General features: G+C 46.7%; 1 protein-coding gene across 5 annotated transcripts in view; it reads left to right on the top strand.

The window, feature by feature from the left end:
- Positions 1 to 26,469, top strand: part of MSI1 (musashi RNA binding protein 1) — a 55,558-nt gene that overhangs the window by 12,441 nt on the left and 16,648 nt on the right. For all 5 annotated transcript variants that reach the window (XM_083717558.1, XM_083717559.1, XM_083717560.1 and 2 more), the window contains exons 5-6: positions 11,668 to 11,709; positions 14,445 to 14,537. In XM_083717558.1, the coding sequence (XP_083573684.1) occupies positions 11,668 to 11,709; positions 14,445 to 14,537 (135 nt within the window). The remainder of the gene's footprint in view (positions 1 to 11,667; positions 11,710 to 14,444; positions 14,538 to 26,469) is intronic.

Below are 26,469 nucleotides of genomic sequence, written 5' to 3'. Positions count from 1 at the left end.
ATTCCGCAGATTAAAGCCAGTTGACTAGGCATATGGGTGTGTGTGTAAGGTGATCTTGCAGCTGTGTGTAAAACCTTTAGCCTCCCAGATGTTTCTTGGGACTACATCTTCTATGGGCCTTTAACAGGAGATGCACCAACTGGAAACAAAACAGATGCTTTTGCAGACACAAACAGTGTCAAATGTGGGATTGTGTATAAATTTTCCCGTGCCGTTGTGTGGTTAAGAGTGTTAGACTAGGAATTGGAAGAGACCAGGGTTCAAATTCCCACGCAGCCGTGAAGCTCACAGGGTGTGACCTTGGGGGCCAGTCACCCACTCCCAGCCTGTGCCCACTTCACAGGGTTGATGTGAGGATAACTATGTACACCACCTTGAGCTCCTTGGAGAAAAAGGTAGGATGGAAGTGTGGTAAATAACCTAATAACTCATGAGCAGGTGTCGTCAGGAGCGTCCAGTGAAAAGGATGTCTGGATAGGCCCAAGGGCGTTTGAATTTACTTTTTTATTTTATTGTGTTTACACCCCACTTTTTTCTCCATGGAGCACAGGCTAGTATACATTGTCCCCCCGCTCCTCATTTAATTCCCACGACCCTGTGGGGTAGGCTAGGCTGAGAGGCATCAACTACCCCCTCTGCAAGGTCACACATAGTGAACTTCATGCCCTAGTGGGGATGAATATTGTAGCTGAATATTGGTGCTTTTAAGTTGAATCCAGGATCAAATAAGGTAACCAATGCAGGTGATACATGAGCTCTGTAAGATAATATGATAAATGATCAGGGGCGAAAGAGTTGAGTAACGCTTTGCCAGGCTGAAGCAGGCTGTTCAACCTGACAGCCGTTTCCTGTACAGTTTTTACAAATAAAATGCTGTTTGCTTCTCGGGAGCATCAAACACAACCTTCCTCTTTTCTCTCTTGGGGTTCTTTATATTCTTTGCTTCTGTTTTTACGGGTTCTGACTCCAAACGCATCCTGTATTGTTCCCACTTCTTAAATAACTTGCTCACTTCTAGTTACACCTTCTCTAGCACCTTTTTTTTAAAAAAAAAGGAAAAGAAAAACCCTTCCAGCCTCAGTTTTCCTCCAACACTTGCTAGCCAGACGGTCTAGCTGCATAATTTGAATAACAGCCAGCCTCACCCAGCTTACAGCAAGCAGGCTCTCTTTTCTGCCTAGTGAATTGTGCTGGGAAAAGGAAGGCCTGGGTTAACTTTTGTTGAAATAGGGGAGTATCTTCTTGGCAGGAGCTGAATGTCTCTGGCTGGGAACTGAACAAGACAGGGGACAATTGTTTGTGCTTGGTATCTTCCATCAGCCTCCTGCTGTCCCGCGAGAGGCCTTGGAAACTCACTGTGGGCTTTCGCTAATGCCACAATGCAAAGGGATTGAGTGTGTTTTTGTTTGTTATGTGTTTTAGAATCTTGTCTCCTACCTATTCTCCCTCCCTGCCAGCCCTCCCTGAACAAGGGTGTGCTTGTGTGATTATAAGCGTTCAGGGATGATCGGGAGCAGAGGTGGCCCTGGTGAAACACAGAAATGATTGAAGAGCATTGGAGCGTCTTCTGCACAAGGAGAGGTGGTGCAGCAGCCTTTTGCCAACCTGGCAGCCTCCAGGTGTTTTGGGCTACAACTTCCATCAGCAGCATATGGCTTGTAGGCTGGGGTTGATGGGAACTGTAATGCAAAACACTTCAAGGGCAGCAAGTGTGGAGTTCTTTAGTTTAGGGGCAGGGAAATAATTTTGGGGTGGGGAAAAGGTGTCTAAACTCAGTGGTGTGGCGAGTGGAAGGCGACTCCGTTTCTCCTCTCACAGTAGCTGGCCACTTGTGAAAACTTAGTGAGGAATGGGGCACAGAGCAACCTACTTCTTCCCCTCCACACACAATTGACTGATGGGGTCTCCTTGCCAAGCTATGTGTTTTTGGCGGTACGCCTGGATGCTGGTTTTAAACAAAGGATTAGGCAAATCCGTGGGGGATAGGCGTAATTTAACGGCTCCTGGCCACAGTAGCTAAATGGACCAATCCCCTGTTGACAGGAGCACTGCAGCTTTGATGGACCTGATGATAGGGATGAAGACGCAGGGCAAGGCTGCTTCCCTACCTGTGAACATCCAGAGGCAGCTATTTGCGTACAAAACCTACAAAATTTAAAATAGGAAGTAGGACGTTAGAGCAATATTCATAGTGGAAGGAAACATAGGAAGCTGCTTATTGCAGCTGGTCCATGTAGCTCAAGATGACACTGACTAGCAGAGGCTCTCCAGTGTTTCAGACGGGACTGTTTCCAGCCTCACCTGGAGATGCTGCCAGAGATCTCATCTGAGACCTTCTGCTGGTAAAGCAGATGCTCTACCACTAACTTATGGTCTTGCCCCTGAAAATAAAGGTTCTAGAATAAAGCTGCTTCATTCCAAGTCAGACCACTGGTCCTCTAACTCAGCATTGTCTACCTTGACCGGCAGTGATTCTCCCTGGTTTCAGGTGGGGATCTTTCCTGGTGATGCTGTTGAGGAATGAACCTGGGACCTTCTGCATGCAAAGCAAGTGCTCAACCACTGAGCCATGGTGCTTCCCCAAAGACATACTGAAATAAAACTATTTCAGACTGGTGCCTGAAACTTGGCAGGGCTGGTGGCTGCCTGGTTTCTGATGGGATTGAGGGCCGTGGAGTTGGGCTCTCTATGCTGCAGGTACGACTCCTTGATGGCATGAGGCATGCTTCTGGATCATGGAGGAACCACAAACAGTGCTCCTGCAGGTGTTCTCAGCTTGTGACACAATAAGGGTGAGGCAGTCCTTAAGGCAGAGGTTTTCAAACTTTTTGAGTCCATGGCTCCCTTTACCAACTTCATTTTTTCTGTAGCATACATGTGGGGCTCAGGAGCTCAGTTATGTCACCCCTTGCTTGCAGAGCTGGCAGCATCTTGTCCTTTTTCAAACACCCTCACTTGTGGAGTGTCCCTCTTCCTCCTCTCCTCTCCTCTCTCCTCTCCTCTCCTCTCCTCTCCTCTCCTCTCCTCTCTCCTCTCTCCTCTCTCCTCTCTCCTCTCTCCTCTCTCCTCTCCTGTCCTCTCCCTTCTTCTTGGGAGTCCTCTGGGCAGCCGCTGCTGCTGCCCCTGGTCTCTGAGCTGCCCCACCCCACCAAAGAGAGGTGCCTTCTCACGCTGCCCTGCAGGGGCCTGGGATTTGTCTGTCATTCCCAGCAGCAAGGGCTGGAGGATTGGCTGGCTGGGATCCCTCACCTGCTTGCTTGCTTGCTTGCTTACTTACTTACCCTAAAGCCGCCTCAGCTCCTGGCAACCAGCACACCCTGAATAGCCCCAGAGGTACCATTTGCCTGGGGAGCTTGTAGCCAGGGCTGTTGCACAAACAGCCACACAAGTCTTTGGGAGGCAGAGACACAAGAGGACATCAGAGGAGGGAGGGAAGGAAAGAGGAACAGAGGCCAGTGTTGTCCGTGGCTCCCCTGACCATCATTCAAGGTGCCATGGCACACTGTTTGAAAACCCCTGCCTTAAGGTGTATCCAAAGCTGCTCAGGCGGTTTGTACACTAGTACAAGAAGCTTGAATATGGGTGAGAAGCCACTGCAGATCTTTCAACTGTGACTAGTTGGGCACTGTTGGTAGCAGGTACTTTCAGCGTCGCATCTGTTGCTGTGCCTTTGTTGGCATGTGGCCCTTGGAAGGTTGCCAGCTGGGGAATGCGGCCCTCTGGCTGAAGATGTTTACACATCCCTGCCTTTACATGCCAAGTCTGGGTGATATCCAGAGTTAGTCATACTCAGACCTGTTGAAATTTATGGCCACAGCGACATTAGGAATTGGTGTAAAAGGTGCCTTTAAAAAAAGGTAAAGGGACCCCTGACTGTTAGGTCCAGTCGTGACCGACTCTGGGGTTGCAGCACTCATCTCGCTTTATTGGCCGAGGGAGCTGGCATACAGGTCATGTGGCCAGTATGACTAAGCCACTTCTGGCAAACCAGAGCAGCGCATGGAAACGCCGAACAAGATTGCAATAAGACGTGCAGGTGTGTGAACAGATATGAGTGATAGCCACTGTTCTGGCTGCCTCTCCTGGTTCGAGGCTGTGATTTTCCTGGGCAAAAGAATTCTGCCTTGGTCAGACCCCACAGTTGGGTACCACAGTTTAAGATACTGAAAGTTGGAACACGTGCAGAGGAGGGTGACAAAGACGATCAAGGGTTTGGAAACCAAGCCTTATGAGGAATGGTTGAGGGAACCGGGTATGTTTAGCCTGAAGAAGGCAATGGGGTGATATAATAGCCATCTTAAAATATCTCAAGGGCTGTCACGTGGAAAATGGAGCAAGTTTGTTTTCTGCTGCCCCAGAGGGTAGGACCCGAAATGATAGATTCAAATGACAAAGATTCCAATTAAACATTAGGAAGAACTTTCTGATGGCCAGAGCTGTTTCACAGTGCAAAGGATACCCTTGGAAGGTAGTGGACTCTCCTTTGTTGGCGGTTTTTAAACAGGCTGGATGGCCATCTGTCAGGGATTCTTTAGCTGCGACTCCTGCTTCGCAGGGGGTTGGACTAGAATGACCCTTGCAATCCCTTCCAGTACTACAGTTCTGCAAAAAGTGCACGCGCAAAAGTCCAACCGGGAGTAGCAATGGTTGTAGCAAACTGTGTGCTTTTTGCCGACTGAGAGTTCACTTGCATATGTGGGATACCTGCCCTGTGGGTAAGGTACACACTGTCTGCCTGTCATGGCAGGGGGAAGAGTCTAGGAGCAAGTCACAACACTCTCATATGGCAAAGGTGGTTTTTTTGGAGTGTGATCGTGGAGACTATGGTACAAAGTGGGAGTGCTGCCAGACTTTGCAATGTGGCTGCCCCCTTCCCTTACTAAACAGTGGGGCCGGGTGCTCTGTCCTGGCACGCCCAGCTTTAAGACTGGAGTTCCTGATGTGTGTCTTAGGCCTGGAGTCACCCAGCAAGCGTTGTAGGGAGAGAAGCATTTGCAACGTGCTCAATTCCTGGTCTGGAGCCAGGTGGCTTGGTGCTAAGTGTTCTCCTTCCTCTGGTGTCCATCACCAGAGTTCCTCCTTGTGTGCTCTGTGTGTGGCACGAGGGAGAGAGCAAGAGCATACAGGACATCACTCTGTGTGGGCTTTTTATATATTGGTGCTATGAATGCTGTATTGCAATTGGGTCTTGAATTGCACCATAGCCTATTGTGCATTCGGAGATGTGGGCAGGATCATCCCTGGGTCAGGGTCCTTACATCATTGTGGGGGTGGCTATTCTTATCCCCTCTCCTTAAGCCAGTGGGAAATATATGTCTTGCATTCAGGGGTGTACCTAGGGGTTGGTTAGGTTGGACCTGCTAATGGCTCAGGCCCAGGGGTGTATGGAAAAAAAATATGCCTCTCCATTCTGGCTCAAGAGTGCCTAGGAGCCTGCCCATGTGCTCCCTGGGCTGCTCCTCGGCTGTTCTGGGTGGCCGGGAAGGCACACAGCCTCCTCTGGGTGCCTTGGTAGAGGAATCTGGTCACAAGTGATGGAGGGGGGGGGGGCTGGGACTGATACAGCTCCTTGCCAAGGGTGCAAGGCAGCCTCGGTAAGCCTCTACTTGTGCCATGTCCTGGTTTCTTGTAAAGATACCCTATGATGATGTTGAGGGTATGGTGTAGCAGCCTTCATCAACCTGGTGCCCTCCAGATGTTTTGGAGTACATGCTAGCGGGGTCTGATGAGAGTTCTAGTCCAAAACATCTGGAGGGTGCCAGGTTGGTGTAGCATCAGCTACAGCATAAATTTGATGTCCCATCATATCCATGTAAAAGGTAAAGGTAAAGGGACCCCTGACCATTAGTTCCAGTGGTGACCGACTCTGGGGTTGTGGCGCTCATCTCGCTTTATTGGCCGAGGGAGCTGGCGTACAGCTTCTACATCATGTGGCCAGCATGACTAAGCCACTTCTGGCGAACCAGAGCAGCACATGGAAATGCCGTTTACCTTCCTGCCAGAGCGGTACCTATTTATCTACTTGCACTTTTGACGTGCTTTCGAACTGCTAGGTTGGCAGGAGCTAGGACCGAGCAACAGGAGCCCACCCCATCACGGGGATTCGAACTGCCAGTCCTAAGCTCTGTGGTTTAATCCACAGCGCCACCCGCGTCCCCCTGTTATATCCATGACTCCACACTATTTTAGGCACCCCACAGGTGGATCTTTGGTAGAATGTCTGCACCTGTGGAATGTGCTGCTGGCATACCTGGGCAGTCCCATTGGTGCATCTGTCATGGTGGCAGCAGGCCTTGTATTCCACCAGATCTTATAGCCCTTCATCCAGCATCTGCTAGTGTGGTGTATCAAGTGTTTTTTTTTCTCTCCCCTAATCAAATAGCCCTGTTCAAATACTTATGGTTCTTTGAAAAGTTTTTTTTTTAAAGAATACGATACTTTTATATGGTGGATAAATTAATGCGGCATACTTTCTGAGTTTGATTGATTGTATTAAACATAAGCCCAGTGAATATGCCAAAATGGAACAGTTTCTGATTCTGGCAAGTTTTTTATTCAAAATTTTCCAGGAAACCCCACAACACTAGGGAAGGTAGTATTTCTGATGCACAGCTTCTCCTTCCTGATATAGGATTACTCTGTAATCAGTTAAAACACTATTGCAGCATAAGCACCACTGATGTCTGTAGCACTTCCTTACAGACAAGGATGCATGGCAGCCTTCACCAGATGTTTGATGCCATCCAGATGTTTTGGACTCTTAGCAGCCCCAGCAGCAAGCATGGGCAGTGGCTAAGGATGATGGGAATTGCAGTCCAGCAACACCCGGAGGGCACCACTTTGACTACCTTAAACTACCAGTGAGAGTGAACTTAGAAAATCCAGCTCCTATCTGTGCCCCCTGATGCAAATCAGAACAAAATTTGGGAGAGGAAGCATGGCAAGACTTTGCAGCAATTTGGAATGGCTCTGAGGGGCCTGAATTCTGCACCATAAGCGAATGAAAAAGAGTCAGGAAAATAAATGAGGGGGAGTGGGAAGCAGGACGTCTACAGCCAGGCAGTCCTCCCCACCCTTTAATCCTTTGGAGTTTGCCGAACTGGTGGTCCGAAAGGAGTGAAGGAACACACAGGATTGTTCCAGCTTCGCACTGAGCTGAACCTGATGTTTGCAAGCACCAGCCTCTGTTTGTTTGTTTGTTTAAACCATTTTTACCCTGCTCTTTAGCCAAAAAGGCTCCCAGAGTGGCTCACATACAATCAATTAAAAACAAGACAGTTCTTGCCCGCCGGCTTACAATCTACAAGGCACAACACCCGAAGGGAAAGGGACACAAAGGGAAGAGAGGAAAAAATAAGCAAACTCGGGCAGTTCTTATCATGATGAGCGGACATAGAAACAGTTCCGTGATTGGAAGGAAGTGATGCTGAACTTAGTGTGGACAACCGATCCAAAAGTACCCCTAAGCTGCGTCTGCTACTCCTTCAGAGGAAGTTTAACCCCATCAAGATCAGACAAGCTCCCATCCTTCTGGAACAACTGTCTCTGTCTGAGTTAGAGTTGTCTTCCCTTCTAGTTTTTATCAGTCAAGTGGGGCAAGGGTCCAGAGTGCAAGTGGTTGCCCTGACTGATTACAAGCACCATGTCCACATCCTTGAGCCCTACTAACTGAAAGTTATCCAGCATATCAGGACTAGACAGTGCTCTAGACTCCTCAAGATTCATTTGCTGTAACAGAGGAGTCATGATCCTTGGAGGATGCAAATGAATTTATCTTCAAAATGCTTTGCAAACAAACTCAGTGAGCTACCATTGGTTCTGCCACCTTCTATGAGCCGGAATGTCAAAGGCCCCACGCTACCTGCAAAAGCTCTGCTGGACAGCACAGTGAGAATGCAAAGGACACAGCAACGTATGCCTTCTTTTCTGGCTCGAAGAGCTTTCACCAGTGTTGGCTTACCTTCGACTGGAGTTTTCCTCCATTTTCATTCAAGTCATCTCCCAGCTTTGTTTCCTCGCCGTAAGCTCTGGAATATACTAAGGAACCAAACAGGCTCCATGAAGTGGGAGAGGGTCATTGGCCCAAGCCACTTGGATCTTCCAGAGATTGGCCAGAGCACCAATCACATCTGCCAGAAATCCCCTAGAGCGATCTGGAAATCCATTGGATCCATCAACCTCAAAGGATGGACCATCCTAATAAAGTCCCTGACCCGATACTGAAAACCTAAATCTCAGCAGGAAGTGATCTGACCATGACAAGTGACTGGTGTCAATATCCCCTACTTTCAGATCACCCTCTTCCTGCCCAGTTGAGAAAACAAGGTCCAGAGTGTGGCCTGCCATGTGTGTTGGGCTGGTGACAGGTTGGTACAGCCCCATGGTCGTCATAGCAGACATGAAGTCCTGAACTACCCCAGAGCCAGTCGCCTTGGCATGGATGTTGATGTGCCCCCCAAACCAGCAGTCTGGGAGTCTGCAACACCCCCTCTGAGACCAGTTCTTTCAGTTCAGGCAGGGTGATTGATGGACAGCGAGGCAGGTTGTAAACTAGCAAAGTTACAGAACAGAAGGACATGTTCTATGCCTCCTGGTTCTTACAGAGGCCCTATTCTTAAGGAAAGAGGGATGCCCTGCATACCTGCCCCAAAGTATTTGGGGTAGAAAAACATTAAATCTGACCAGAATAAAGGCTCTTCAACATTCAACAACATGCAGATTCCTAAGGTATGCAGCTAAATGGAATGGATCATCAGAAGAGATGCCCAAGGAGTGAGGTGAGCAGGTTGTCCCTGAACAAGACCTGTATTGTCTAATCCTCTTTTTAAAGCATCCGAATCAGTGTCCATCACTTCCTCTCTTGTGGGAGTGAATTCCATAGCTGAACTATGCGCTGTGCCATTCTCCAATGAAGGACTATGGTGCTCTAAGCAAGAATAAGAACATCAGAAGATCCTGCTGGATTGGGCCAATCCCCCTTCTAGTCTAGCATCCTGTTCCCATAATGACCAACCAGATGCCTGCAAGAAGGACCCAAGCACAAGAACCCTCTTGCCTCCTGTTGTTTTCCATTAATACCTCTAAAACCTTTCAGAATCTTCAGTTTAGTTTGGCTATCCTGTAATAGTCAATATCGACCCCCTGAGGTCAATGGGATTGTGCAGGGGGTGGATAAAGACCTACGGGTCAACAAGGGCCTATAAGGTTTTGTTTGGAAAATTTTAATTAGGAATTAAGAGCTTCTGAAATAAGGGGTGTGGGCACTGTCAGAGTGATATTGTTATTATTTTTACTTGCTTTACTTCCCTATTTTTTTTTACTTTTCATTATTCCTAGTATGATAGTGATCTATGATTTGTAAATATTGATGTAAACATTGATATTTCTTGTTTTATTTTGTTTACATCCCTAAGAATCTGGGCTGGAGTTGATGGTAACTTTGTAAGCTCATCAAGGAGTCAATGTACTCAGGGGTCTGGGAAAACCCAATTTAGTTGAAAGACCTATCTGCTTGCCTGGGTATCTGTGGGATGTTAGCTGCAATTTTGGAACCGGCGGGAGGCTGCATGTGTATTTTTATCATTGAAATTTTAGCGCTGTGGTCTTTCTCTGTTGCCTGCTCTTAATTCTCCAGAATTGATGATGTTGTTACTCCCCCCTGAGATTATGTGATGAACGGAGTGCTAAAAATATACTTAATAAATAGATTCCCCTGGGATCTTTGGGTGGTGGAGGAAGCTACATGTTGGAAGATACAGGGCAGATAAAAGAAAGGGCTTCTTCATGTAGCACATAGTGAAACTATGGAACTCGCTTCCACAGGAGCCAGCAATGGCCACCAACTTGGATGTCTTTAAAAGAGGATAAGAGCAATTCATGGGTCATCAATGGTTACTTGCCAAGATGGCTATGCTCTGCCTCCACGGTCAGAGGCAATAATGCTTCTGAATGCCAGTAGCTGGAAACCACAGGAGGGGAGAATACTCTTGTGCTTGAATCCTGCTTGCAGGTTTCCCTTTGGGGCATCTGGTTGGCCATTGTGAGAACAGGCTGTTGGCCTGATCCAGCAGGCTTTAATTACGTGGAGTCATAGAGGCTTAACTGTTTCGAAACAGATTTGGATTTCTAACGTAGATGTGCCTTTGCTCAAGCAGTCAAGATAGCCTTCGTCTTGTGGAACAGGGATGGCGAAACTGTGGCCTGCCAGCTGTTTCTGGACTATTGCTCCCAGCATCCCTGACCACTAATTGTGCTGGTCAGAGTTAATGGAAAGAGGAGTCTCACAGCACGTGGAGGGACAAACATTTCCCATCCTTATAAATGAGCAGCCTTCCAGCTGTATTACAGGTCTGGACATGCTTGTTGTGCGGATGATGGGACCATAGGTTGAGCTTAGTGGATCAGGCCAATGGCCCATCTAGTTCCTCTTCTCACAGTGACCACCCAGGTGCCCCAAAGTGAACCCAGAAAGCAACTGTGGTTTCCAGCAACTGGTATTTATAAATTTTCACCAAGTCAAATTTTGAAGAATAAAACAAGGATGAAGTGATTGACAGCAATGTTTTTCTTCCTCACGCCTTCTCTATACGCAGCTGGGGGTGTGGAGTTTTATAAGTTGTGTGTCTTTGTTTCTTTTTAAAAAATAATTTTTATTAAAGATTTTCTTAGTTTACGATAGTACATGCATTGTCTCTTTTTTCAGGTTGTGTTTCTTTGTTTCTCAATTTGTTCCTTTTACATGGTTTTGTATGTATTGTGGTATTTTATGAATTATGCCTTGCAGTTATTCTATTGATCAATTATTTTTCATAATTGTTAAGAGTGAATTTCTGTTTAATGATCATTTGCTGATGTTTCCAGAGTTAATTTTACTCTGTGCTGTTACATGCTAATAGATTATTGAATATTACTTTATTTGATATAAGTCGTTCCATTTTAAAGTTATGCTTTATTATGACTTTTTGTATTTAATCAGGTTATTATAAGCTGTGTGTCCTTTGTTGTATATTTTGTTGCTGTCAACCAGCTTGTGTATAGCAATATAGAAAGGCAGTATAGTCATGCCTCGGGTTGAAGTAGTTTCAGGATGAGTATTTTGGGGTTGCACTCCGTGGCGACCCGGAAGTAACGGAGCGCGTTACTTCTGGGTTTCGCCGCTCGCACATGCGCAGACGCTCAAAATGAGGTCATGCGTGGAAGCGGCGAATCGCGACCAGCGCACACGCAGACGTGGGTTGCGTTCGCTTCAGGATGCAAACGGGGCTCCAGAATGGATCCCGTTCGCATCCAGAGGTGCCACTGTATGCAAATTAAAAGTGAAAAAATGAAATCAAATGTAAAAACTGAACAGGAAAATGGGTACTATCTCCAGGAATTGCTCAGCTGCTAGCCCCAATAATATGAATGGGAACCTTGCAAAATCCTGTTTTTGGCTAGCTCCTCTTAATTTCACTGTAGCTTGTGCACAAGGAGTGTGGCATCCCAAAAATGCTCTTTGCATTGACATGTTTCTTGTTGTTTTGTTCTATTCTCCCGTAAGGTCTTCTAGCACGCTAGAAAGCTTCTATTGTGCTGAGAGTTGTTGTCTCCACATGTGTGTGTGTTGTTATTTCTTAAAGGAAAATTTTGTGTAGTAGTTTTTTTTACCTGCTTCTCCTTGTCTTTCAGATTGACCCAAAGGTTGCATTTCCCCGGAGAGCACAGCCCAAGGTAGGTACTTGTTTACAACTTTTGAGAGTGACCTCCCCCCAACCAATCATACAGATGCTTTGGGGTCATCAAACTTTGGAACCGCTTTCTTGGCCACCAGGCAGATGCTGGGTGCTGGAGCTCTTCCTCTTGGGTTGATGTACAGATCAGCCCTAGACCTTTCCAGCTCCTTGCAGCTGAAACCTCAATGTTTTTAGAGCATGCTGGTTATTGGGTTTATGCCTGTTGTTTCAACCACCAGTGGTCTTCCCTGATGATGGAACAGAGATGGAAACTGCACAAGAAGCACCTTTCAAAGTGGGACTCCTCACCTGGGGCTACCTTGCAGTGTTCCCCTCTGTCAAATGTGCCTTTCTTTTGAGTGTCCACACTTCATTTTTCTAAACCTCCCCATGGCTCCAGTTTGTGTTGGTCTTGCTTCTTTTTGGGGTTAAGATGTCGACTTGCATGCACTAGAAGCCTGGCTGCCCTCTTCTTAAGTAAGACCTTTGTCCTTGGTTTGATAAGTGACCCAAAGAGAAGCTTAGAGGCAACTGCTTGAACTGTGACCCGCTACAAGCTTGAATGGTCTATATTTTACTTTTTACTGGAAACCAAAAGTTTAATCCAGGGTTCGACAACCTAAGGCCCATGGGCCACAAGTGGCCCACGGGGGCCGTTTAACTGGCCCCCGAGCCGTCCACTTGGTGAGTCCCTGCGCACTGCACTGAACCGGCACAGTGCAGTGCGGGGTCTCGCTTCCGCAGTGCCGAAAATTGCATCTGTGCATGCGCAGACGCCGAAAATCATGGGTGCATGTGCATGAGAATGCACGATCCAGCCCACAGAGGGATCTCCACTGGAGTGAACCAGCCCAGGCAAGGTAAACCTTGCCGACACCTTGATTTAACCATTTGGATGCAAAACAGTGGCTTCAGCAGGGGTGTGGGGTGTAAGACCGCCCCGTACAGCAACCTGTGTTTCATATACTGGGCTGACCTGAATGAGTTCAGGAACCTGTGGCCCCCCAGAGAGCGAGCCTCATTTAGCAATACATTGGCTTGCACGGTGGTTTGCGAAAGTTCAAAGGGACAAGTCCTTGCTCCAGGGGACTAATCATCTAAAATTTGACATTGGGGGAGGGGAGGGAGAACTGAGGCAGGAGCGAAACGAGGAAAGAATATGCAGTTAGCTTGAGTTTTATTTTGTTGGGTTCTCGCTTCTCTTTCCCTTGCTGCAGACGCTTTACCTGCTGACATCTCTTCTTCTACCCAACTCTCAAAACACTCAGTTTTCATTCTGCTCTTAACTGCTTTTAATCAAAATGTTAAAATATTGCATTTAAAGCTTGTGAGCTGCCCAGACAACATACGCCGTTGGGTGGCCACAGAAATGTAGGAAGTAAAATAAAGGCACCTTTTCTGCCCTTTGCCCTTGGGCTTGATGCGCAAATGAAGAGGGTTGGGTGGATGGGGGAACCCAAGGAGAGGGAACGTGATGTGTGCCAGCCAGCAAAGCGGGGATCAGGGCAGCGAGTGCTCAGGTATCCCAAGTAATCAGCACCACGAGCACATGGTTGGAATTGGGTTAATTCCATTAAGCAGTTTTGGTGACAGAAGGCGCTTTGCTGTTTGGGCGGGCTGTTCTCTAAGGCTTGGAATTGCTGCGGATTAGCTCTGTGCACTCCTTGGGGTAATTAGGAGCATGTGTTTCTTGCAGAGTGGGGACACAGCCATCCCCGGGGGGGTGGGCAGCAGTGTGAAGAGGGAGCCTATTTGAAAAGAGCATCCCGGGCCCCTTCTGAGATCAGGGAGTTCTGCAAGGCTGAAGGGATCAGGAAGATGTACAGAGAAGTCTCTTTCCACAAATGCACTTGCCCTTTCTGAGCGTCTCAGAGTGAATGTTCTGCCAGCCATGCTTGGGGTGTGTGTCTGCCTGTCTCTCTTGTGGTGACTTACCAGCACTCCTGCATCAGATGCAGGGCCTTGTTGTGAGTTTCAGGTGGAAGGGAGAAAACACACACACACACACACACACACACACACACACACACACACACACAGTGCCACAGTCCAGCAGTTCTCCTATGCAAGTCCTGCATGGTGACTGGGAATGGGATGAGCTGTTCAAAGCCACCCTGTTTAAAAGCTGTTGAAAAAATAATTTAATGGGTAGGCAAAGAAAGCAAAGCGGCGGGGGAATAAGTAGTTTGCAAGCAGACATTTCATGCAGGGCGTGTCACAGTGAAAATTCTGGGTGAAGCGAAGCAGAATTCTGCAAATTGTATAAATTATGCAGATTAAGTTTCTAGGCTGCATAGCTCCCTGCAATGCAGAAATCTTAACTAAAGCTAAGTTATTCTGCATAATTTAATTATTGGGAGGGGCAAAGAGCTAAGCAGAGGTCACCAAAGCACCACCTGTAACTGCTGTAAAGGTTGTTCATCACATCTAGCACCTATAATTGCACAAGGCAGCAAACCACCGGAACCTTAAGGGCTGGAACTTGGCTTCTTGGTTGTTTTTTTTTAAGGGGAAAACAATATTTGGTGGTGTTCTTTTCTCAGGAAGCCGGATTCTTAATATGCATGGGATAGTGGCACATGGAAATATCTTTCTTTAAACCTGCACATAAATCGCGGGATGGTGATAGACAGCATATTTTCTTTAGCTGGCAAAGTGAAATGAAGTTTTTGCAGTTTTGAAGGAGTGGCCCTTTTTGCTGTCCTGCTGCCTTCTTGTCCTTCTGTCTTCTAGATGGTGACACGGACCAAGAAGATATTTGTGGGCGGCCTCTCTGTGAACACCACCGTGGAGGATGTGAAACAGTATTTTGAACAATTTGGGAAGGTAAGTGCTTTGGGTCCAGTTAAGCAGCCAACTGCATCCCTCCTCCGGGTATATCCAAACTGCAGCCGTAACCTGGTTAGCAATCTGGGAAATGTAGTTCAGTCAGTGGAGGCGGGGAGGTGTTAGGAAGCAGAATTTTCAGTGCTCTCCCCAAACTTGCAATTCCCAGGATACTTTGCAGGGAAGCTGTGATTGTATAAAACCAATATTACACCTTTTGGGGTTTGCTGAAGGAAAGGATTAGGAAATTCAATGTTTTCCTTGCTAAGACATCCACAGATAGCTTGGTGTTCTGTCAGCTGACCTGGGAAAAAGCTGCCTGGCCTGTTCTTCTGCCTTTAAGACCAGTCTAAAGTGCAGAAGTCAGCAGGTGATCAGTGGTACCACTTCCTGCTAATCACCAGAGCTGCTAAAGGCAGAGCTACAAGGACTGCTTGTAAAGTTGGCGATTCCAGCTTCACGGGAGGTTTATTTTAAAGGTGTTTTGCCTTTGGGTGCCTCACAAATTCACAGAACGTGAAGAAACCCAAAAAGTCCATGCTCCCTCTCCAACCCAAATTCTCCTCAGATGAGGCTGAGGACTAGTGGCATGGCCAGTTCATAGTTCTAGGTGATTTGTATTTTCATTAGAGCCCTAAACCATGTGATCCTCAACTAAGTTTGAAGTTCTGACCCTAAGAGTCATCCACTCCTAAGCTTTATAGTTGACTGAACCTCTTCCACACTCTTCAAATAGTCCGTCCCCCCCCCCCCATTTCTCTATCTCTCTCTGCCTTTCCCCAAACAATTAAGACATTTTGGTGCCTGAAATGGAAAGTGGCCCTCCCTGATGGTGGTAATAAATTCAGCTTGTTGGTTACTGGACACATAAGGATTCTCCAAACAACTCAGAAAATGTTAAAAGCATAAAGCAATGACGTGAAATCAGAAAAAAAGAACAATGCGTTCAAGAAAAGCCATACAGTAATCCAGCTGAACAGCACCAGAATCATTCCATCAGTAGGGAGCAAAGTCATGATAATCCTCCCAGTGCCTGAGAGAAGTTGTAAGTTTTTAACCTGGCGCTGAAAGGCTGTTAATTAAGAGACCCCAGTGCAGGGCTCAATCATCCAAGAAGCTCTTCCGTGAGGTTGCACAGATCCCCCGGTGAATTAAGTTCCAGGGATCAGACCTGTTCGCCTCCCACACTACCACCATAGTCTGATACCTGTGGTGGTCATCTTCCCTTTCTGAGCGTCTCCTGCCCCCTTTTCTTTCAGGGACCTGTGATGCCACCTTATTCAGATTTCAGTTTCATCTAAGTTGCTCCCCAATTCTTGGTGCCTTTTTTTAAAAAAAAAGTTTTTAGTCTTCAGCAACTAGCCCAATTGCCTGCTTTTGGTTGTTGGGCGCTGAATCTGAGCCAGAACACTGATGCTGTGTGAACTTTTTTTGTTAGTGCATAGCCATCCTATTTTACTTTTTTATTTTATAAACCTATAAACATTTTATAAACATAACTTTCAGAGCGTGGCTCAGCCTTATCCCCCAAGCTGGTACCCACCAGATACTTTGGATTTGACAACTCCCATCAACTGCTAGCATTATGTGCCATGCTGACTGATGATCTGAAGGGCACCTGGTTGGGGAAGACTGGTATAAAAACAATATAGTCATCAAAATACAGTCGTACCTCGGAAGTCGAACGCCTTGCGAGTCGAACGTTTTGGCTCCTGAATGCCGCAAACCCGGAAGTGAGTGTTCCAGTTTGCGAACGTTCTTTGGAACCTGAACATCCGACGTGGGTTCTGTGGGTTCCGATTGGCTGCAGGAAGCCGTGCCTTGGTTTCTGAACATTTTGGAAGTCAAACAGACTTCCAGAACAGATTCCATTCGACTTCCAAGGTACGACTGTAATAAGAAGTGGTGGAAAGAGCAGGTCAAAAATACAGTGCTGAAACAAAAAATGGTTGGAAAAGTAGAAAGGTCTTTGTCTGGTATGCTGTGAGTGAGCCTCCCTCGAGAGATAGTTGCCCAGGCAGGGTGTCATAGGAACACAGGAGGAACATAGGAAGCTATCTTATACTGAGTTAGGTCATTGGTCCAGCTAGCTCAGTATTGTCTGCACTGACTGGCAGCGTCTTTCCAGGGTTTCAGGCAGACTATACCTAGAGATGCTGGGGATTGAACCCGGGACCTTCTGTGTGCAAGGCAGATGCTCTGTCACAGAGCTCTGGCCCACCATTAGTCACGCTCCTCTATTCAGAGAGTGGGTTGGCTCCAGTAATGGGCCTCCAAAAACGACCTGAGTCCATGAGCAGGTTGTCCTTGTGGCACAAGTCCCAAGTGGTATGTAGTGCTTTAAAGGCGATCTGCCAACACTCTGAATTCTGCTCGAAACCAGATGGTGAGCTCTGTCAACACTGGCATAGTGATGTGGTCCTAACAGCTGGTCCCAGTTAGCAGCCCAAAGCGGATGTGTTTTCAGGTACTCTCTTCTGTACAGTCTTCAAGGGCAGCCCCACAAACATTTGGCATATCTGTTTGCCTGTTATGGTCTCTTAATAACTTGTCCCAGTGTGAAGGATTATGGGGGGCACTTTAAAAGGGCTCAGATGGGCTAATTCTAGCAAGTAACCATGTGCCTTTCTATACCCACCAGGATCTTTTGGGGGTGGGGGATAGACCCAAGCTTGTGAATGCTTGCTAACTGCTGCCTGGTGATTCTTAGCTGAATGCAGGAGAGCTAAGTGGGAACCTTCTAAGGGTTTTAAGGAAAAATCATATAATTGTGCAGTTGGAAGGGACCCAATGCAGGAATCACACAACCGATGGCAATTTTGTGAGGTTTGTGAAATCCCCACCATTGTCTGTCCAACCCCACTCACAGGCTATGGGGTGGGGTGCCTCCTTGGAAGTGAATACCGTTCAATCTGTGGAACTTCCTTCTGAGCAAGTTTTTTAAAAGTTCTTCAGGATTTAATGTGAAATGCACATTTTTTTAAAAAAAGAAAGATTATAACAGAGATTAGATACCACTGTCTGTTCTCTTTCTCAGGACCCCCATTTTTTTATTTTAAACTTTTACTGATTTGTTTACTTACCATGATGTGATGCATTTGGATAACTATTCAGCCTCGTTGACCCAAATGGCATAGGGTAGCCTTAGAAATAGTCCGAAACATTGGGGTCAAGGTATTAAGAGTACTCTTTCTGAGCATAGGAGGCCATGGGAGGAAGGTTTGGTTAATGGAGCTACTACCTACTTTTGATGAAAAGAAAACTGGTAACTGGAGGAGGATGGGAATCTCAAGTGAGGAGAGTTGCTGCTGCATTCATGTCCTGCTTGTGGGCTCCCCTTTGGGGCATCTGGTTGGCCACTAGGAGAACAGGATGCTGAACTAGCTGGGCCATTGTCCTGATCCAGCTTCCGGGCTCTTTCTAACGTTCTTAACTGGGGGTGATGCCTTAACTCTTGGGGAGGGAGAGGTTCATAGTGAGAGAGACCGCCTTGTTCCCCACAGGCCCTCTTGGGTGCTGAGATCAGCAGAGGGGGTCCTCTTGGTAGTTCCTCTGCCCTCAGATGCTCGGGGTGATGGTGGTGGCTTGGGCCAGGACCTTCTTGTGGTGGCCCCTAAGCTGTGGAACTCCCTACAAAGGTCCATCTAGCAGCTTCTGGGGAATGCTGAAGACGGACCTCTTCATCCTGGCTTTTGACACTTTGGAGTGCATGTTTTTAAGACCCACCTTACGTTTATGATCGTAACCTGTTCGAAATTGTTTGTGAATATTGTGTTTCAATGCTGTAACCTGCCCTGGGGCCGCAGGGTGTGAAGGGCGGGAATTAATAATACTCAAATTGGCATGATCCAGGAGGAGCGGGACCACACCTTTGCCCGGGATCTTACTGTTTGCCCAACTGCTGCCCCATTTCAAGTATCTGTAATCACAGAAAAGTAGAGTTGGAAGGGGTACCCAAAGGTGCAGGAATTTAGTTGTCTGTGCAGGAGACGAATCTTCCCCACTGTGGGTTTGAGAGAGAGCCCACAGCCCTTTTGCTTTCCTTCCTTTGCCCCTGCTACACATCCTGCTGAGCTCCTTACAAAATTACTTCCTGGGGCAGGCGGCTCCGGCGTTTGGATGGCATTTGATACTTGGCAGCTGCTGTCGGCCTTCCCTCCTGGCCAGGAGAGCCAGCCAGCCAGCCAGCCGCTGTTGCACATGACTCTGCGCCCTGTGTGGATCCTAAGCTCTCTTCTATGACGTTGCTTCCACAGAGCCCTCCCTTATGTGGCCATGGATGCTCTTTGATCAGTAGTTGGCAGTGAAGGGGGCACCTTCGTGTCCCAGCATAGATCAAAGGTACAGATATACAAATGTGTAGTTCCCCCCCTTCCTCTCACTCCCCCCCCTGTCTTCTGGCTCAAAGAATCACAAAACCAGCTTCACCCTTTTCGTCTCTGTTGCTCGCCTAGTCTTGCCCAAAGACTTTTGTAGATAGTTTTATCATTATCTGTATAGTTAGACTTAGATGTAGGAAAATAATAATAATAATAATAATAATAATAATAATAATAATAATAATAATACATTTCAGCTGTTTATAGTGATTTTTTTTCTTTTTTACCCTTTTCTTTCCCACTGTTGTTGTGTTTTAATTTTTTGTACGTAGCTTTGAAGGTCGCAGAGTGTAGATGACCGCGGTAGCACATGTGTGTTAGCGACACTCCATTTTCATATCCCCCTCCAAATCATATGCTTAGACAATGAATGTAGAACTTGAAAACAGGTTCTTTTTTTGGGGGGGGGAGAAGTGGCCATGTGTATATATCTCCCCTGCAGCAAACTGATTTCAGAATTTGCCTCTGCCAGCCGCAACTTGGTGGTGAAAGGATTATACAGGACTTTCTGCATGGATCTCTTTCTTGGCCTAAGTAATGTATGAACACATGGAACAGGTGGGTCAGGGTTTAGCGGAGAGCTGGAATCAGAAGCCCATCCCTTGCCCAAACTTCTGGTTCATGCTGATTTGGTATCAGGATAGACCCTGCTAAGGTGGCACAAAGGTATGTGGCCTCGTCCAGCCTCTGAGACCCAAGTATGTATTTATTTATTTCATGAAATTCATATGCCGCTAGACTGTTTAAAAAACCTCAAAGTGGTTTGCAAAGAGAGTAAAACAATAAAACTCAGTGAAAACAACTCTTTAAAACATTCAAAAGATAAAATCGGCAATTAAGAAAAACAAGATTTAAACATACACCAGCATTCTACATGACTGGGTAGGCTTATCTATATGTTTCTAGCAGTACTGTACAGTGAAGGTGCCTGTCTGATGTCAATAGGCAGGGAGTTCCACATTGTTGGTGCTGCCACACTACAATACTTATTTCTTACAAATGCGGAATGGGTATTACGTGGCACGTGTAGCAGTGCCAGTTCTGCAAATCGAAGCAGTTGTGTGAGCATATTTGGGGTAATGAGATCTCACAGGTAAACTGGTCCCAAGTTGTTAAGGGCTTTATATACTAACACCTTGAACTTGGCCTGGTAGCAAATTGGCAATCTACCACAGCCAATCAAGTGCAATGGAAACCCCACATGAAACCTTGAAGTTATATCACTCCACAATGATTATTTTAATTTATTACCCATTCTTCGCTCTTAAGGTCCCAGGACACATGCCAACAATTTAAAAGACAGCTTAAAAAACAGTTTTTAAAACTTGTACCTATAAAAAGAAATGCAGTCATGAAAATAAGGTGGATCCTGAAAATATACATCTCAAGTCCAAAGACCAGGGTAGAGGACCCCTCCAGACCAGTGTTTATTTTTTAGTGGGTGTAATTCTGCAACATTCCATTGACACAATAACAGTGCATTAGAGGTGGATTTATGCAGGACTGATCACACATCGTTCTGCTTTATTAGCTGACCTGTGATGTTTCCCCAGCGTTATTGCTGTCTGGCTGTGTGTGTGCTCTATAGTGGAACTGAACAACAACAAAAAAGCAACAACCCTAGAACATTCGCAATATTAAAAAGTTGTGTGATTTCAGCAGGAAGTTGCAGGACATCCACTGATTGTAAAGCAAGCAGTACGACCTTCCTGGAGGTCTGCAGGTGCAAAGAGTATTGAAAGTGGATTGATGGCTGTTGGCTAAATAGTAAAGATTAGAGCATTGAAAGCAGAATTACTTAGAACCACCCTGATACCATTGTGAGCTCAGATCGTAATGGATGCACAAGAAAAAAGGATGCCTGGAAGGACCCCTAGGCCAAGAAGCTAAGGGCTGGCTCAGTCGCAGTTTCTCCCCTTAAAACTGGAGGAACAAATTGGATAAATTGAGGCTCTGCCCAGTCCTTTATTTGGGGATGAGTCACTCCAAATCCTCCATCTCCTGTATAAGAGGAGAAATTTGAAGCAGTTTGCAATTGAAGCCAAATCTTTCAAATTTGCAGTATGCAAAGCACAACTTCCCTTGGAAACCAACACTTACCTGAATTTTGTGAAGCAGTTTTGCAACCAAAGAGCTTTTATAAAGAATGCATATATAGGGGAAAGTGTGCACAAAGATGAAGGAGTTAGTGAAAATAACATACAGAAATGCATTGCATTAGGGAAATCTTGCAAAAATGTGTACAATAGTCAAAACTGCATTATAAAGGTGTTAGAAGAAATGCACACTAAAATACTGATGAATTTAAAAGAAAGGAAGAAAGGAGCAAATTGCTGCAAAATGTGGAGAGCTGAAATGAAGATGAAGAAGAATAAGAGACTGAGGGAACCGAGATTGACAGATCCTTCCATCTCTATTTCCGTGAATAAGAAGTGTCAGTTCCTGGCAGTTCTTGCAGGAGAGCAATCCACTGCTTAGCCTGTAAACCTTGCTCTGCTTCCTTCTGATTGGGGGACGGGGGACGGGCAGATGGCTCGGAGGATGGTCCCAGGGCCTGCCTTCCAATTCTGCTGCTGAAGATGAGCAGGCCGGCCCTCTAAGCTGCTTGGCTAGGAGCTATAAGCAAGCTGCTCTGAGCTCCTTGAGGGACAATCAGGGTAGAGCAATCAAACTAAATATATATAGTGGACTGTCCAGAGCTCCGGTGAGACCGATCAAAGCAGCAAACCCTGGGAGCCAGTTTCTGACAACGACCTGTCATCTGCCTACAAAATCCACATGTGACTGGGGCTAAGAAGCGGGCATGCTGGAGAAAGGTGCCAACTAATGAACGGCTTCAGATTACTCGAGTAAGTGAGCCAAGTCACTGCAAGGGAATTTAAACACACACACACACACACACACACACACACACACACACCTCGCTCTGCCCTGACCCCTCCAGTTCCTAAGCACATGTAAAATCCAGCATGTGCATCAGGGGAAAAAATAGAGAAGTCTGTGGGTGGGTATGGGGGAGAAGGAGACAAATTCTGTGCTAGTCAGCAGAAACTTAACTGGAGGGAGAAGGACCACCAGCTTCCCTTCCAGGGAGCATCAAATTGCAGCAGCTTATGTGGGATGTCAGGTGTCTGGGATGGGGCTTAAGTACTTTGGAAGGTATGTAGGCATGCAGGACTGAAGGGTCCCCCGCAGCCATGAAAGGAAGTAGTCAAGTGCACCACCAGCTCCTGTGATTGGCCGGCAGTATGACCCACCTGGATTGGCTGGTCCAGGTATAAAGACTGTGAGAATCTTGGCTTTCCCCCCTCTTCACCTGGTCAACTGCACGGATCCAGCTGCGATCCAGTTGCCAACTGAAATCTGATTTGTTGGGCTGGATTTTGGTGTGTCTTTCTTTCTCCCACCCTTAATATGAGAGAGCATGGTTGACATGGTGAATTGGATGCTGCCTTGCAGGCTGCTCAGCCATCCTAAAGCAGATGTTTCTCTTTTGGGCATTTTTAAGGACACTCTCCCTGACAACCAGCTCACAAGGGAAAAGTCATTGGCCTTTGTTTTAAGGTCAGGTTTACAGAAGGGTCTTTATCTGCCTGCTTTCCCTTCTCCCTGGAAGAAAACGCTGCTCAGTTATCTCATAGAAGTATTGACAGATTTTGCTGAAACTCTGGAAAGGAGAGAAAATTCACAGAGGGTGATGCACCTTCCTTCTCGCCTCCAGTTTTGCTGGATTTTTAATAATCCCACTCAGCCACACACTCTGGAAACTGGAAAAGGACTGCTTGGTTCTTGGTCAGCAGTGGTTTGCAGTACAAGAACTGACTGCGATTTTACATCTATAAATGCCTGCCTCTAGATGGGACCATTTCTAATGGCAGGGAAGCATTGACTTCTATAACTGAATATTCCCTCCAAACATAAATACTTTTTGCGCATAGAGAACTTTCAAGGGTTAGAACCCTTCTCCTTCTAGTTTTCTATAATGTATTCCTAACCTCATTGTCTCCAGATATTTTAGGCTAAAGCTCTCATGCTCCCTAACCATTGGCAGTGTGGGCTGGGGGCTGATGGGAGTTGTAGTCCAAAATATACAGAGAGCATCAGGATAGGGAAGGCTGTGTGTGTGTGTATACATATAAAATTATATATTGCTTGATTGTAAAACAAAAGAAAACCGCAAAGCGGTTTACAAAAAGAATAAAACAATGAAATTATTGGGGGTTTAAAAAAAAACCAGTTAAAAACAACTATTTAAAACATTAAAAAAATTAAAATCAACAATAAGCTAAAATGCTGATTAAAGCTTTTAATAAACATAAATAAATGTTGACATAATAATGTCAATATTATTATGCATGTGCAAATAGGCTTCCCTAAACAAAAATATTCTTAGCAAACACTGAGAAGAATACAGCCTGATGTTAATAGGCAGGGAGTTGGAAAGTGTAGGTGTTGCCATAGTAAAATACTAAGTTTTTACAAATGCAGAACAGGTATTATATAGCACCTATAACTGCCAAATCTGCAGATTGGAGCAGTTGAGTAGACTTATATGGAGTAAGGTGAGCTCGCAGGTAAACTGGTTCTATATAGTGGGGAAACTTGTGGTCTTCCAGATGTTTTTTGGATCACAACAACTCCTGTCATCCCTGAATATTGGGCCATTGAGGCTGGGGTTGATGGGAACTTAGTCCAAAAAACATCTGGAGGGCCACATGTTCCCTATCCCTGATCTGCACAAACGGGCAAGGAAGTAAATGTCTTTCTCAGCTATGCTAAATCTATACATTAAATAGATTCCATGTACCTCCAGAGGTATATCTATTTCACACATACAGTCTATACTAAGTCTGCAGTGGCACAGCTGAGGCAAAGTTTTCCTTCCTTGCCTGTTGTTTGTGAACACCTGTCCTCCAGGGATTAAGAGGTGGGGTCGCTCCCTCTGGGTGGTGTGTTGAGCCTGCAGCTATAACTAGGTGAGAGACTTGGTTGCAAGGAAATTATTGTTCACGCCTGCTGCTACTTACCTTGCCCCATGAGATACTTCCTCACATTGAAGTGCCACACCCCTGCACCTAGATCCCTGCATGCTTCTGGGTCTGTTCGGCTCTCCTGCGATGCCTCCACCCTCCAGGCTTGAACATGTAAACCTGCTGTCCTTCCATTGGACTACAGCTCCCATCAGCCTCAGCATCGTATGGCCATTTTGGCTGGGGCTGATAGAAGCTGCAGTCCAAAACAGCTGGAGGGGCCACCGGCTTGGGGATGACAGGTATATAAGAACATACGGATAACCTGCTAGATCAGGCCAATGGCTCGTCTGGTCCAGCATCACAGTGGCAAGCCAGATGCTCCATTGGGAAACCTGCAAACAGGATTTGAGCAACAAGAGCACTCTCCCTCTCCTTCGGTTTCTAGCAATTGGTATTCACAACCCTAACCCTAACCCTCGGGTTAAGTACTTAATTTGTTCCGGAGGTCCATTCTTAACCTGAAACTGTTCTTAACCTGAAGCAGCACTTTAGCTAATGGGGCCTCCTGCTGCTGCCGCACCACTGGAGCACGATTTCTGTTCTCATCCTGAAGCAAAGTTCTTAACCTGAAGCACTATTTCTGGGATAGTGGCGTATGTAACCTGAAGCGTATGTAACCCGAGGTACCACTGTAGCCATCAATAGCCCTCTCCACCATGAGTTTGTCTTTTTTAAAGCCATCTAGGTTGGTGGCCATAACTGCCTCCTATGGGACTGAGTTCCATAGCGGCATGAAGCCATCCTGTTCTTCCTTCTACCCTGAATTTTAAACATTCAACTCCATTAGATGCAAATAAAAAAACAAAACATAGTAGCAGTGAAAGGAGGTTTCCTCCTCCCCGCAAGATAAGTGATTCTGGCCTAGTTTTCTCTGTGATAAATAAAGCCTTCCTCTGTGCAGAAGGCTATCCTAGTCCTTTCACTGACATGCTACCTCAATGAGTGCAGTCTGCGTTTTCTGCAAAGGATCATTCCATCGTTTATGTCCCCTCTTGTTTTGAAGTGGCCCGGCTCGGATGCAGGTTTCATTCGCCTCAGTGGGCACTAGGCCTCTGCACTAGATTAGAGATCCCTCCCTCCCTCCCTCCCACACACGCACACGTTCTAAAAATAAAATACAGTGCACTTCCTCCCCCCCCCCACCTGACTCAGAGTTCCACCTCCAGATAGGATGTGAAGGTGGAACGGAAGTGAGGCTGAGGGGGCGTTCTGCTATTTATACCCTCTGTCGCTATAAGCGAAGGCCTCTCTTTCTGAATATGCTCTCTGCCTGCACTCCTCAGTGGCGCTTTCTTCCAGAAAAGCTTTTGGCTGGCTTGCGACGCCTACGGCAAGGAGTGGCGGGGTGGATTTTATTTGGGAGAGACGAGACACAGTTAGTAAACATCCTCCTGCCACTGGCTCGTGGATGTTAAATCATCTAATCACTACACTGTGCTCTGTGGCTCAGCCTTCCCCCAAGCTGGTCCCTTCCAGCTGCTCTTGGACTACAACTCCAATCAGTCCCAGTTGCTGGGAGCCGTAGTCCAAAAGGGGGGACTTTGAATGTCCAGAAGAAGAGAGCCTAGATCACCATGATGGTCACTTCTCTATAACTAGACTACAGTGGTACCTCGGGTTAAGTTTTTAATTCGTTCCGGAGGTCTGTACTTAACCTGAAACTGTTATTAACCTGAAGCACCACTTTAGCTAATGGGGCCTCCTGCTGTGCCGCCAGAGCATGATTTCTGTTCTCATCCTGAAGCAAAGTTCTTAACCTGAAGCACTATTTCTGTAACCTGAAGCGGAGTCTGTAACCTGAAGCGTATGTAACCCGAGGTACCACTGTACTGCAAAACTGGTTCTTTGTTTGAAATTCTGGGAAGCTGTTGCTGCTGCTTCCAGTCAGTGTGGACAGTATGGAGCTGGGTGGATTGACGGTCCACTTCACTATAAGGCAACTTGGGAAGGGATGGAGCTCAGGGGTAGGGCATCTGCTGTGAATGCAGAAGCTTCAATCCAAAGCAGGGCTGGGATAGACTCCAGCCTAAAGATCTGCTGCAGGCCAGTGTAGAAAGTATTGTGCTAGATGGGTCAACAGTTCCTAAGCTTCCTGTGTTCCTAAGCTGTGGCGCTGACCCATAGTCTGGTGGAACGGACTTGTGACTGAGCTGAGAGCTTTGCACAGTGTGTGCGAGGGCTGACAGGGCCTCCCTCGTAGGAGGCTATTGTGTGCCTGGAGGAGGAGAAGGAGGAGGGAACGAGTGGCCCTGGCTCTCCCTCAGGAGGCCCACAAGGACCATCTCCTCCATGAGGAGGGTCTGTCCCCAGCAGGGATGCCTTTTGTGTGGCTGTTGAGAAGCGCTTTTTTTTCCCTGGGAGAGAGAAAGAGAGAGCATTAGAGCTGGCGCTAATCTGATCCAGCAGCTCGGATTGGAGGGGCCAGGGTTGCCACAGCAACCAGGCCCCAAGAGAAGCCATCCCCAGCCAGCCTCTTTTGTTCCGGGGCGTTGGCAAAGCCAGCCACTGCGGCGGCGGCGG

The sequence above is a fragment of the Podarcis gaigeae genome, assembly GCF_964106915.1.
Source record: "Podarcis gaigeae genome assembly, chromosome: 16".
Lineage (NCBI taxonomy): Eukaryota > Metazoa > Chordata > Lepidosauria > Squamata > Lacertidae > Podarcis > Podarcis gaigeae.
This window is presented reverse-complemented; position numbering and strand designations above follow the sequence as displayed.